The sequence below is a fragment of the Vombatus ursinus genome, unplaced genomic scaffold (assembly GCF_900497805.2).
Source record: "Vombatus ursinus unplaced genomic scaffold, bare-nosed wombat genome assembly UNPS02014781.1, whole genome shotgun sequence".
NCBI lineage: Eukaryota > Metazoa > Chordata > Mammalia > Diprotodontia > Vombatidae > Vombatus > Vombatus ursinus.
Window position 1 is genome coordinate 18,345,751 of NW_020954559.1, and position 13,147 is coordinate 18,358,897.

Sequence of the window (13,147 nt, forward strand, 5' to 3'; positions counted from 1 at the left end):
GGTGTCAAAGTGATCTTCCTAAAGTCAGATCTGACCATATCACCCCCTCTCCCACCATTCAATAAACTTCCAGTTGCTCCATATTACCTCAGGATCAAATATAAAACCCTCTGGCTTTTAAAGCCCTTCACAACTTCACACACTCCTACCTTTCCAGTCTTTTTATACTTTATACCTCTTCATGTGTACTCTGCCATCCAGTGACTCCGGCCTCTTGCTGGTCCTCACACAGCATACTCCAACTCTGAGCATTTTCATTGGCTGTTCTCCTTGCCTGGAATGTTCTCCCTCCTCCTCACCTCTGACTCCTGGCTTCCCTGGCTCCCCTTAAGTCTGAACTAAAGTCCCATCTTTTGCAAGTCCTAGTCTCCCTTAATCTTATTGCCTTCCTTCTGAGACTCCCTCCTTCTAACATATTTAATCTTGTTTGTACATGGCTGTATCTCCCCCATTGGATTCTCCATGAAAGCAGCTACTCTTTTGCCTTTCTTTGTATCCCCAGCACTTAGCATAGTGCCTGGCACATAGTAAGAACTTAAGAAATGCTAGTTGACTGACTTAGTTTTGAATCTCACTTTGTGTTAACATTCTATCTTCTTCTGATTACTCTGAATACCACTCCCTTCCAATTAGTATAGCATGTAAGCTTGTAAGTAGCTTGTGTAACAGAACAACACTAGGAAGTAAAATTGCAAAGAGGAACCTAGAAGCCACTTATAGACTGTCCTATAAATTAAGGGAGCACAATAATTACTTACAAACTGCCTCATAAATTAGAGGAACATAGGAGCCACTGAAAACTATCTTCCTAGATAACTATGACCACATCCTGAGACTATATGCTAAATCAGAGGAAGCCACCTAGGTCTTAATGTAAGAATCCCTTGGTCCTGTTAACTTCCTGTAGTCTGTAAGCCTCAGATAAGCACCAGACATACACAGTAATACCAGTAGAACATCATTTCAAACACTATGTTAATGAACTAACCCTAACATGTTGCTGATAATTTGCGATGATGTTGATGTGTTAATGAACCAACCCCAAGAATTAGAGAGGGAGAGAGAGAGAGAGAGAGAGAGAGAGAGAGAGAGAGAGAGAGAGAGGGAGAGAGAGAGAGAGAGAGAGAGGGAGAGAGAGAGAGAGAGAGAGAGAGAGAGAGAGAGAGAGAGAGAGAGAGAGACAGAGAGACAGAGAGAGAGACAGAGAGACAGAGAGAGAGAGAGAGAGAGAGACAGAGAGACAGAGAGAGAGAGAGAGAGAGAGAAAGAGGGAGAGGGAGAGAAGGAGAAAATCAGTATTTCCCTTGCCTAAAAGACCAGATAGTATCTCAAGGTCCCATCTATATAGTGCAATGATTCATAAACATGGCACAAGGACCATTGGACCAGTAAAGCATATTCTTCTGAGAATTTTAGTAATTTGCTGGCAGCAATTTAGATATCAAAGAAAGTAGTTAAGAGGTAATTGAGAGTTATCATGCCACAGTTACTGAGTTTCTTATCAACAGATAATTCCTTAAGGACCAAGAAACCTGCCCAATAGGAACCTACACAGCAGTTAATATTGTAGAGAAGCTAGGAGAGCTCATTCTGAACAACTTAGAGATATTCCTATATAATGTTTCCATGTTTGATATTATTTCACAATAACTATTATAATGTCATTTCCCCTAATGCTGGTTCTTTCGTGTGTGTGTGTGTGTGTGTGTGTGTGTGTGTGTGTATGTGTGTGTGTAAACAATTATTGACATGAACTGGTGGCATGTCGATGCTATAATCCATTTTAAAAATGGTTTCTACTTATAATTCATTAGATTGATATTGAAATTCCTCAATTCCTTGAAAGATTTCCTGGATTGGTTGGTTTCTCATTGTGGTTGCTGTTTTTTACTGAACTTTCCTGCAAAGTACTGTCAACATTTCAATTCAATGTAATTCAATTCAATAAACATTCATTAAGCAACTATTATGTGCAAAGAATTGTTCAGTGCTTGGAAAACAAAGACAAAAAATATACATCATTCCTAGCTTATCTTCTATTGGAATTTACAGTAGCAAGGTTTGTCTTTTGAATGAAAGGAAATGGAATTTATAAGTTAAAAGCTCCACAAATGACAATATTTTTATTCTATTTATTGCCTAGTGCTATATCTATAATTTTTTGTGCCTAGGGCAGGCAACTAGAAACTCTGTCAAGCCAACTTATTAAACAAATTCATTTTGGAGCATGGGGGAGAGAGCAGTGAGGGAGACAAAGAGCACAAAAAGGGCATAGTGGGAATGTTGAAATGACCAAGAGATCACTTGGGGTGAGGCAGATAGGTGGAGTAAGCTGTTTGTGGTTTCCTACTTTAATTAATTTGTCTTGTTAACTAAATGTTAAGCAAAATTGTTTCTGTGATAATGAATAAGTTCAAGGGCTCAGCACTGTGGGGTAAAGTTTCTGATTGTCTTGCCCCAACTATGCTTCTGGTTGTACCTCTGATTGAGGACCTCAGATACTGAATACAAATGATCACATTTATTTTCACAATAATTTTTTAGGGAAAGATGGGAAAAGAAATATCTGTATCATACAGAAGATAAAAAAAAAAACAGCCAAGGCTTAAGAAGGTTAAATGATCTATGTCCAGAGTCACCAGTATAGTAAATAGTAGAAATTATTCTTTAGGTTCCTTACCCAAGGCAGAGAAAATAGCTGCAGCCCAGAACATTTCCCCCATTAGGGCAGGAATAAAGATGAGTCCACCCATGCGCTTCCCATAGAGTTGCTGAAATGGATCTAACATTGTCACATACCCTTTGGAACGCATGGGTTTTGCAAAAAACAGACCACCTAAAACCAAAACAGAAGAAACATAAAATTTTAAAAATTTATTATGCAATTATTATCTTCCATAATGTATGTTATAATTTTTTACATCTGTGTGAAGTATAATATTTTCCTAAAGGACTCCAATATTTTCTGGGAAAGCCATAAAATTGGGGGATAGAGGAACAATTAGAAAAAAATGAAGGTTCCCTCCTACAGTGAAATCTAAAAGCACAGAAAAGAGATAGAGGAGAAATCAAAGTCTAAAATAGTTTCTGCATGAAGTTGAATCTGAAGAATTTAGCAATGGAAAAATAAAAGCTATAAAAGATCTTCCCACTATAATAACACAGAAGTCCCTATTGTGGCATTATCTTAAGTCTTCCAAAACTCTATATATAGTATTTGCATTTTCAAGATATTATTTAGGAATTTGGTATGAGTGCAAAGTCCTGGTAGAAGCTCTAGTCTGAGTCAAGTCTTCAGAAGGATGTGAATGCAGATCTCACCCAGGCTATGACTAATATGGTCAACTCAAGGCCTTGGGCAAATCTCTGAGACTACACATTCAGAATAGTTGTAGTTTTTTTATTCCTTGGTATTATCTTCTTTCATTCTTATTTTCCATTTATGTGGTCTCTTGTTCAGATTCAATGCTAATTGTATGCAAAATTCATGCACATTTGAAGATGATGATAATTCTAATAGTAAAAATACTAATGACCTATAGGCAGACTATCATTGAAAGAAGTAAAATAAGAGATAAAACTCATTGAATCCTTAGCATTCTACTTGTCCTTATCTTAAAAGAAATTCTTTGAGACATTCTGTTATCAAATGATCAAATTGTCCATGCATTAATACTGTGCAGCTTGTACATCTGTGTAAGTTTTTTTCATAAGTATTTCACTTAAATATTTCTATAGTGTCTATTATATTCCCTATATAAATAAAAAGTGGTGCTTAGAGAGTCAGCCTTGGGGTCTAGAGGATTTGAATGCAAATTGTACCTTTGTCAAATACTGACTGTGAGTATGGTTAAGTTATTCAATGTCTCCATGCCCCAGACAACTCTCTTGAACTATTAGTTCAGAATAATAGCAGATATGCATTGGTAGAGGGAGTTTTATCATTAAGAATTCCCTTTACCAATGTAATCACACAAAAATCCCCAATGCATACAGAGAAAGAAAAAGGCATAGATTTATGCAAAGATTATTATTTACAACACTTTCAGAGTGGAATACATAACAATTAAAAGACATTTTCTTATACATCTATACCGACAAAACAAAATGCACCAACATTTTTTTTCCAGATTGTGGCATGTAACTTAATGGATGGAATATTGAGTGACTTAATTTCTGTTTCTGTGTGTCTCTAGCTCTGATTCTGTCTATCTCTCCCTCTTCTTTCTCCTCCTTTCCTCCTTACCTTTACCTCTCTCCTTCCGTTTTCATCTTCCTTCCTCTTTTTCTCTGTGTGTGTGTGTGTGTGTGTGTGTATACATATATATATGCATAGTGACAATATAAAATGTTTAATAGATACAGCAGCAGAATAATAATTTGGGCCCCCCATTTAATAGGAGGGGGAGATTCAAGTTTGGGTACACTGAGGGAAATGATGAAGCAATTGTGGAAGTGCCAGAAAATCCACTTTTCCATAACAATAGCTTTGTACGTCACTACATGCTGGTGAATCATGATGCAAAATTACTGGTTGTTAACTTAAAAGCTAATGGAAAGACTCATGGAGGCAATAAATAGGCTGACGCATGCCACCAATGACTACTTGTGTCAGAAAAAGTATGCAAGACATCATCCAAGACGTGAGATAGACTAATCACAAAGCAAGGACAGACTACAGATGGAGAGTTGAGATACTAGATTGTGACTTTTAAAATTCAAAAAGCCAGAGGAAGGAGTCTAGCTCATCCAGTGCTTCTTATGGAGGATGTATGGAAAGGCATGCATGAGAATTATGCACAATGAAATATAGTAGGATTTCAAACTTTCTCAGCAGAGAGCTTGCCCACACTAAGATCATTGATCCACCTGCATCTAGTTAGTCACTGTGTTCCAGCTTTTTTTCTTACCTAAAACCAGGCTAAGTGAGTATCCAATTGGTGCTTGTGCCCAAGCCAAACCGTAACCTGGTACATAAACTGCCTCAGCTGTCCCATTTATGTAACCTCCTCCAACCCAGGTGGCTGAAAAAGAATGAAACAATAGGAAATCAAGTTATATTTCTACACAATCACTTAGCCTTTTAAGTGGCCATCATTATTTTTATTCATTATATGATGCAGGAAAAAATATGATCTACAATATACTAAGCAATCCTTCCCAACATCTTTTAAAAATGTCCTTATAAAGGTGGATGTCTGGCTATATTCATGTCAATGTTAGTTTTGTCATTTGTAAAAGGAGGAAATTGAGTTAGTTGACTTCTAAAGTTTCCTCTAGCTCTAAATCTGTAGTGTTATGATTCCATTTCCCTACAATCTCCTCCAGTTTACATGTTTGCTCTCTCCTTGCTATTCATGATTATTCTGAAGTGGGGATGGTTGCAGTATGGCTGTTTGTATGTTGGATTCACAGGGTTGCGTCAATCAAGCAACTTATCGACAAATGTGTATTAAGCACCTACTATGTGCCAGATACTTTGCTAAGTATTGGGGATACAAATTGTAAAAATGGAAACAACCCTCCTCTCCTGGTGCTTATAATGCCAATGTTGTCTATTTTAGAATGCAAACTTCTGCTCTGTTGGAACCCTGCACTTTTTGTGTACAGGATGCAATTGTGCATGGAATATTTATTGATGATAATCCTAAATTTTTCAATAGAACAGTTGCCTTTATGCCAGGAGAGAAGAAAATACAAGCTCCCTAAGGACAAGGACTTCTTGGCCTTTGTCTTTGTAGCTCTAGTACCTAGTAAACATTTAATGTCTGTTAACTGAATTGAATTGAACCTGGCTCCAAACTTTACTCAAGCAAGATCATATGCCTGTAATGCCCTCCTTCCCAATCACTGCCTATTGACAGCCTAACAATTAATCAGTTCCACCTCCCTTATTATGCTACCCCTGATTCCCTCCCACACCTAACTGTAAAACAGTTTTACATCAGAGGATCATACAATTAGAGCTGGAAAAAAAACAAAACAAAACTTCTAACCACCTAGGTCAACTCCCTCATCTTATACAGACTGAGGCAGAGAAATTCCAAAGGTAGTTGAGGTCGCTGAGACAATAAATACCAAAATCATTATATGAACCTAAACCACCTGACTCCAAATCCAAACAGGACTCTTTATATCATACTAACCTCTCCTAATCTGTTCCCATTGCATTTTATATTTATATTTTAATTTGCACCCTATGTATCTGGGTATGTGTCTTATCTCCTTCTACTGGATTGTAAGTTCCTTAAGGGCAAAGTCTTTATCTTATTTATGGCTTTATCTCTTTTGCCTCCAAATAGCATGTTGTACTTGATAGTTTAATAAATACTTGATGAGCAAATGAATGAACTATGCTCAGTATGGTACTTGTGCTGTGAAATATGAACAAGAAATCTAGGTGATATAGTGGATAGAGTGTTGGAATTACAAAGACCAAGATCAAATCTAGCCCTAGACATTTTCTAGGTGCGTGACCTTGGGCAAGTCACTTAACTTCTGTTTGCTTCAGTTTCTTAATCATAAAATGGGGTTGATAATAATACCCACCTCACAGGGTTGTAGTGAGAATCAAATGAGATAATATTTGTAAAATGTGCTTAGCACAGTATCTGACATATAGTAGGTGCTTTGCAAATATCATCATCATCATCATCATCATCACTATATGACAATTAAAACTTCTAAACTAAGGATTTTGTTTGTTTGTTTTTAGACTGTTTTTCCATGAGCAACAAGAAGTGAGAAATATTCCTTTTCCCTAGACAATGATTGTGCCTGTTCTTAAATCAAATGTTTCCGTAGTGCAATAGCACTGAATTAGCTTGCTGGCAAAGGCAGGCTGGGGCCACCTGAAGCATATCTGATGCCAGGAAAGATGTTGAGATGAAACAGTTATTTCGGAAAAGACTCAATTAAATTACACCATAAGAATGAAACAACAAATTAGATTAACATCAAACAACATAAAAACGGGTTACATATATGAGTAAATATTCATTCACTCAATAAACTTTTATTAAGTATCCATGTGCCAGGCACTGTGTTAAGCTATAGGAGTCAAAGATAAAATAAAATTCAGTTCCGTCAATAGAAAGGAGGATGATAAGAAAAGGAATGTTAATGAGGGGGAATGAGGCATCACTATTAAAACCAGTCAGTCAATAGACATTTATTAAACACCTACTATGTATCACCTACTAGGTGCCAGGCCAGATGATTCAGGAAGACTCATCTACCTAAGTTCAAATTGAGTCTCAGACACTTATGTGGCCAAATCACTTAACTCTGTTTGCCTCAGTTCCTCATCTGTAAAATGAGCTGGAGATGGAAATGGAAAACTACTCTAATATTTTTGCCAAGAAAACCCCAAATGGGGTCACAAAGAGTTGGACACATATGGACAAGAATGATAACCAGGTATTAGGTCCAGTGAGTCATGGGAAGGACCTTCAAGTTCAAGTAGTAGTAATTGCCTGGTAACAGATCCAATATAAAGGCCCAGAATAAATAGCATATTGGGTCACAATGATAATAATGGTAATAATTACAAGTGACATACACACACACACATTTATATATATATGAAATATATGTACACACATATGTAGATATATTTATATAGTGCTTTAAAGGTTGCAAAGTTTCCTTTATGTACATTACCTCTTACCATGAGATTCTCCATAATTTTTTTTTGTCTAGGCAATGGGGTTAAGTGACTTTCCCAGGAACACACAGCTAGTAAGTGTCATGTTTCTGAGGCCAGATTTAAACTCAGGTCCTTCTGACTCTAGGGACAGTGCTGTATCCACTGCACCACCTAGCTGCTCCTGATTCTCCATATTCTTGTTTATGTTTTTGTTCTTAATTCCCATGTTCATTTGTGACTACAATGCGTTAAAATTGTGACTACAATGCATTAAAAAAGACATCACAGGTCTTTCAGTAAATCTGACCAGTGGAAGAGCTTTTTATTTTATCTTTCAATTTTCTGCTCTCTTAAAATCTCTGAAGCTCATGATATTTCCTCAAAACAGTCTACACAAGTCTATCACCCTAATTTTCATTTGGTATTAGCAGGTTGAGTTTATAATTTGACTGTAATGAACGCATCCTTTAATTAAAAGACATGGCTACACTATCTCCTTTTTTTCAGCAAAGACCAATTAGCTTTAGTTGCTACTGTCACCTATGCTGTTCATTGTTCAGTCTTCATTTGTTCCCCCCTCTTTGTGACCCCATTTGGGGTTTTCTTGGCAAGGTTACTGGAGAGGTTTTCCATTTCTTTCTCCAGCTCATTTTTACAGATGAAGAGACTGAGGCAAACATGTTGTAACTTACCTAGACTCACATAGCTGCTAAGTATCTGAGGCCAGATTTGAACTCTGGTCTTCCTGACTCCAGCCCCAGTGCTATAGATCACCCTGTACCATTTAGCAGCTTTTATTGTCACCTATGCCAGCCTGCTAAATAATGAGCAACATGAGATACCATATATGTATATACATATATATGTATGTGTATATATACACAATATATACATAAATCATATATATATACATACATGATATACACATATGTATTTGTATTAGTGTTGTAAGGTTTACAAAATTTGCTTTGTGTATGTACACACCTATCTATATTAGCTGTAATTGTTACCATTATTATTATGATCCTGCTGCTATTAGAGAAACTCGAAACAAAATTTAATGAGATGAAATGTCTCTAGTTTGTGTTATTTTAAAAAGGTAAAAACAATTGGAAAATATATTCCTAAGTGGTATTAAATACTAAAGATTTTTGTATAAAATGAGAACATTTGAAATGAGTTATTTGATATAGAGTACTATGTCACCCATCCTCCCTGTGTTCCATCTTGACCCTAAACCTTTTTTTTCTGGGTTATTAAATAATAAATAATAAGTAATATTTTTCTTCTTCACTTCTAACCTTGTTACAGTTTCAAGTTATGTATTTAAGTCTTAAACAGTTTAGAGAGGCTTTCATTAAATAACAGCCTTCTATCAGGGTTTAATCCCAAATCATAGAATAGTGTATTCTTACAGATACAAAACCTGTAGCCATTTCTTCCTGGCAAGGTTGTTAACCACTGAGGCTGACAGCTGTACCAGCAATGTTTGGTCACACAAACACAATTTTTCATCATGGTGGTCTTTTGTTTAGACTAAAAGGTAAATTACTGTGAGACTGACTATAACTTATAATTGTATCATTTTAATTTAGTTAGCATTTTGATTAGACAAAATTCTTCATTTTAGACCTTTTGATCAAGCAATAAAAATATTTTTCTATTGAAAGTTCTTTATACTCATGATGAAAAAATGCTATCCACTTCCAGAGAGAGAACTGATGAACTAAGTGCAAAGTGAAGTATAATTTTTACTTTTTTTTGCTTTAAAAAAATACAACTAATGTAGAAATATATTTTGTATGATTTCACATGTATAATTGATGTTATATTGCTTGCCTTCTCAGTGAGTGGGGTAGGGAGAGAATTTGGGATTCAAAACCTAAAAAGAAAAGACTGTTAAAATAAGTAAATAATGAATTACATTGTTAAAGAAAAAAAAAACAAAAACAAACAAAAAAGATAAAAAGTTCCTTATGTGACTGTAAACAATGAGTGTGAGAGGTTGGGGGGGAGAAAGAATTGTTTTTTACCTTTTGTTTTTTAAAAGGATAGTTATCTTCCCCATAGAATAGATGCAGGATGATCAAACAGTTGTATAATTATTTAGCAAATTTAATTACAAATTTAGGATAAAATGCAATAAAATCATTGACTATTTATGCTATGAGAAAAACAGGTCTCCTAAAAGAGATATAGTTCTTGATACTTTTAATAAAATGATTAGAAACTAAATATTTCCAATATATTTTAGTAACTTGGCACACACCTTGGGAAAAAAATTGAACAAGAACAAATTGAGAGGCATTCTGTAATGGACATAGCAGATCAGCAGGTGCTTAATCCACACCCAACCCTTTTTATCCCCAGTAATGTTTATAGATCTATGAAGGGAGTTGTCCTAGTGCTTTAACCCTATCTCAGACACTTGTAGTATGCTGGCTATATAAATTTCTGAAAGATGAATTATTGTATCCAATAAATCATTCCAGAATATTTTATACTTAAGCTAGGCAAAGTCATACATTCAAGATGCAGAAATATTTTTCACCAACTCAGTTCTGGCAACATAACTGTGCTATGCAGAAACACATATTGTTAATGGAATTTCAGGGCTCAACTATTAGAATTTCGGAGCTGCTATTTTTCAGTTGGCACTGGGAGAAAGCAGAAAAGACTGTCAATGCAAGGGGTATTGTAATAATTTAAAACGACATTAATATACTATAGACTTTGAGGTGCTGAAAACATAATTCTTTTAGTCATTAGTAATTAGTGAACATTTGTGTATAAAATACTGACATATGTCAGTATAAAATACTGACATATGCACATGCTTTTTTTCACTTTACTTTCATTTCTCTCCTGAAATGATATTCTGGTGAAAAGGAGGAAAAGCTGGACAATACTGTAGAACACAATGAATTGATGGAGAAGAGAGAATGATGACAGTCGAGTTTCTCCTAGGGCACTCCCTATTGTTTCTTCTCCTCTTTTTTATTAGCAATATATGTCTTCAGTGATCTTGCATTACAGCATTATATTGCTAACATTCAATTTTCATTTTTTTTTAGTAAATAAAATTTTAGTACAGGAATATTGGTTATAAATTAAGATTTCAATCCAATGGAAAATTTTGCTCTTGATTTTATCTGCTTAGATTTTTTAAAAAATGACAAATCAATCAGTAATATTCATTGACTTTTATCATTTAAGATTTTAGTAAAAACAGTATTATCCTGGTATCTCCTAGTATAACAAAGCCCTGATTAGTTTCCTCTTTATTACTGGAGATTACATGCTCTACTCATCTTAATTTTGACAGCCAGGACTGATTTAGACTTTTCATCCATCTCTTTGCTTTCACATTGTTTCCATTTCATCAACTAAAGCCAACCCTGATTGAGACACATTTCAGTCTATGTATTTATTCATTGATATTCTCCTAAGAAATTTACTAAGTCAATTTTGCTATAAAATTTTATGGCTCTTAGGCTTTAAAACATTTTGATTTTTAAAAACTTTTATATAGTTAGCTAGACTATTAGAATTTTACTAGTTTAGCAACAGAGAAGGCTTCCTTCAAATCAATGAGTACATGAAGTTGAAGATCAAGGTCTGCGGATTTATCATTATATAAGCCACAAAGCATCGACACAATTTTTCTTCAAAGGAAGCCAGTAAGATGAAAGGTAAAATCTTGGCACCTACCAGTCATGGTAAATCCACCAACTAGCAAACCTATATCTCTGCCACCAACTATAATCGCTTCACTGCGTTCTTCTGAACTGCCACTGTTCTTGGTTTTCCAAGCAGCCCATATCCCCACCATCAATATCAGAAGATAGAACACAATGATGGCTATCAATCCTTCCACATGGAAAGCCATCTTCAGCTAGAGATCTTGATTTGTCTCCCAGGTTGGCTATTTCATTAAGGATTCTAAGGAAAAATACAATAAGACTTGTAATTCATCAATATAATTAATCTAATAGTAACTACATGTAATACACTATTAACTGAGTAGAAGCTATGTGCATACCAGATGGTGATGAATTTGATAGTCTGCGTGGCTTAAAAAAGCATTATATTGAGAACAACCTAAAACCTAAAACCATTACTAAATGTCATTGGATATAATTATAAGCTAGGTGCTTTTTTTTTAAACCAAGTAAGATTTTTTACACAGAAAATTAAGTTGGACATACTTCTTATAAATAGCTTTGATTGATGGTGTTTAGTGGCCTTTCAAAGAGAAAGAAACAAAGAATCTTACATCAACTCACCAAGTTTGTGAGAACACTTGCTAAGAATATGGCTTTATATAATTTTATAAGTAATTTTCGATAATTTTTTACCTAAGAATATTCTGATGTCTTAAGTGAATCAGAATTTCACTAGGCTGTTCAATTAGTGAATATATCAGAACTTTATGTGCAATATCAAACAAACATATACGGCTTTAAAAACAATTTGATAAATATAAACTAAACCTATTTAGGAAAGTCAATGTCAAATACACCTTATTAAATCATTTCTATATCTGCTCACTACCTAGTGGTGAAGAATCTCCCCACCCCCATCCCTGAAAAAAAAAAAACAAACTCCTCCCTCCTTCCCCTATACAGTCTTTAAAATGGAATGTTATCAGAAAATCTCTCCATGAACAAAAAAAAAAAAAATTGGATTTATCTTTTAAGTTTCAAGATGCCGAAAAATATAATAAATTCCTAAAATCACCACAAGTATCAAATATTGAGTTAAGGGGACCAGTTCTAACTGTTCCCCTCAGAATTTTTTTTTCTTTTAGATGCCACACCTGTCCACTGTAATCAGGTTAACCAAGCAGGTTACTGAGAATACACCCATGTAGGTGGGCACGAAAGCACTTTCCTTATCTAGGAAAAAGTAGACCAAGAGAATGGCAAGGCTGAGCCTATCTTTAGAAATTAGTCTGCAAAAGTAGTTTTCTTCGATGCCCATTCCTACATTTCTATCATATCTTCCTCTCCCAGCCAGTCCTCACCCCGACATCTTAGTGCACATAACTCCTGACCCCTTCCAGTGGAATACTTTGATCCCATCACCTCCTGTCCGCCTTGCCTTTTTCCCTTTACCCCTTCCTTTTCAGTTTCTTTGTCTGCACGCCTCCCTGAGCCGGCACCAACCTGCTAGATCTCCGTTCTAATTTAGATCGATCTATCGGGGCAGAGGAGGACAGAGAGTTTGATATGATCCCCTCCAGAGACCCTTTCAAGGACTCAGGCTGAACCTGTTAAAGATGTTTCAGCCCCGCCTCAGCGGGAACCGCGAGCGGACCTGCTCTCTGGCACCAACTCCAAAAAATGCGTCCAATCTGGACGCGGGAACGTCCTACCTTGGTCCTACCTTCTTTTCCCTCCCTTGTGAGTCTTCCGCAGGAGATGTTCGGGACTCAGCTCTCCTCCGGGGACACACTCGCTGGTTCGTCCAATAGGAAAGATGTGTGCAGCCCCCCGT

General features: G+C 35.8%; 1 protein-coding gene across 1 annotated transcript in view; it reads right to left on the reverse strand.

The window, feature by feature from the left end:
• The window catches only part of LOC114046100 (high affinity choline transporter 1), a 38,345-nt gene extending 26,808 nt beyond the window's left edge, over positions 1-11,537 (reverse strand). The window contains exons 1-3 of the mRNA XM_027866353.1: positions 11,360-11,537; positions 4,911-5,024; positions 2,681-2,836 (exon numbers count right to left, since the gene is read on the reverse strand). Coding sequence (XP_027722154.1) covers positions 2,681-2,836; positions 4,911-5,024; positions 11,360-11,537 — 448 coding nt within the window. The remainder of the gene's footprint in view (positions 1-2,680; positions 2,837-4,910; positions 5,025-11,359) is intronic.
• Positions 11,538-13,147: the final 1,610 nt, after the last annotated feature.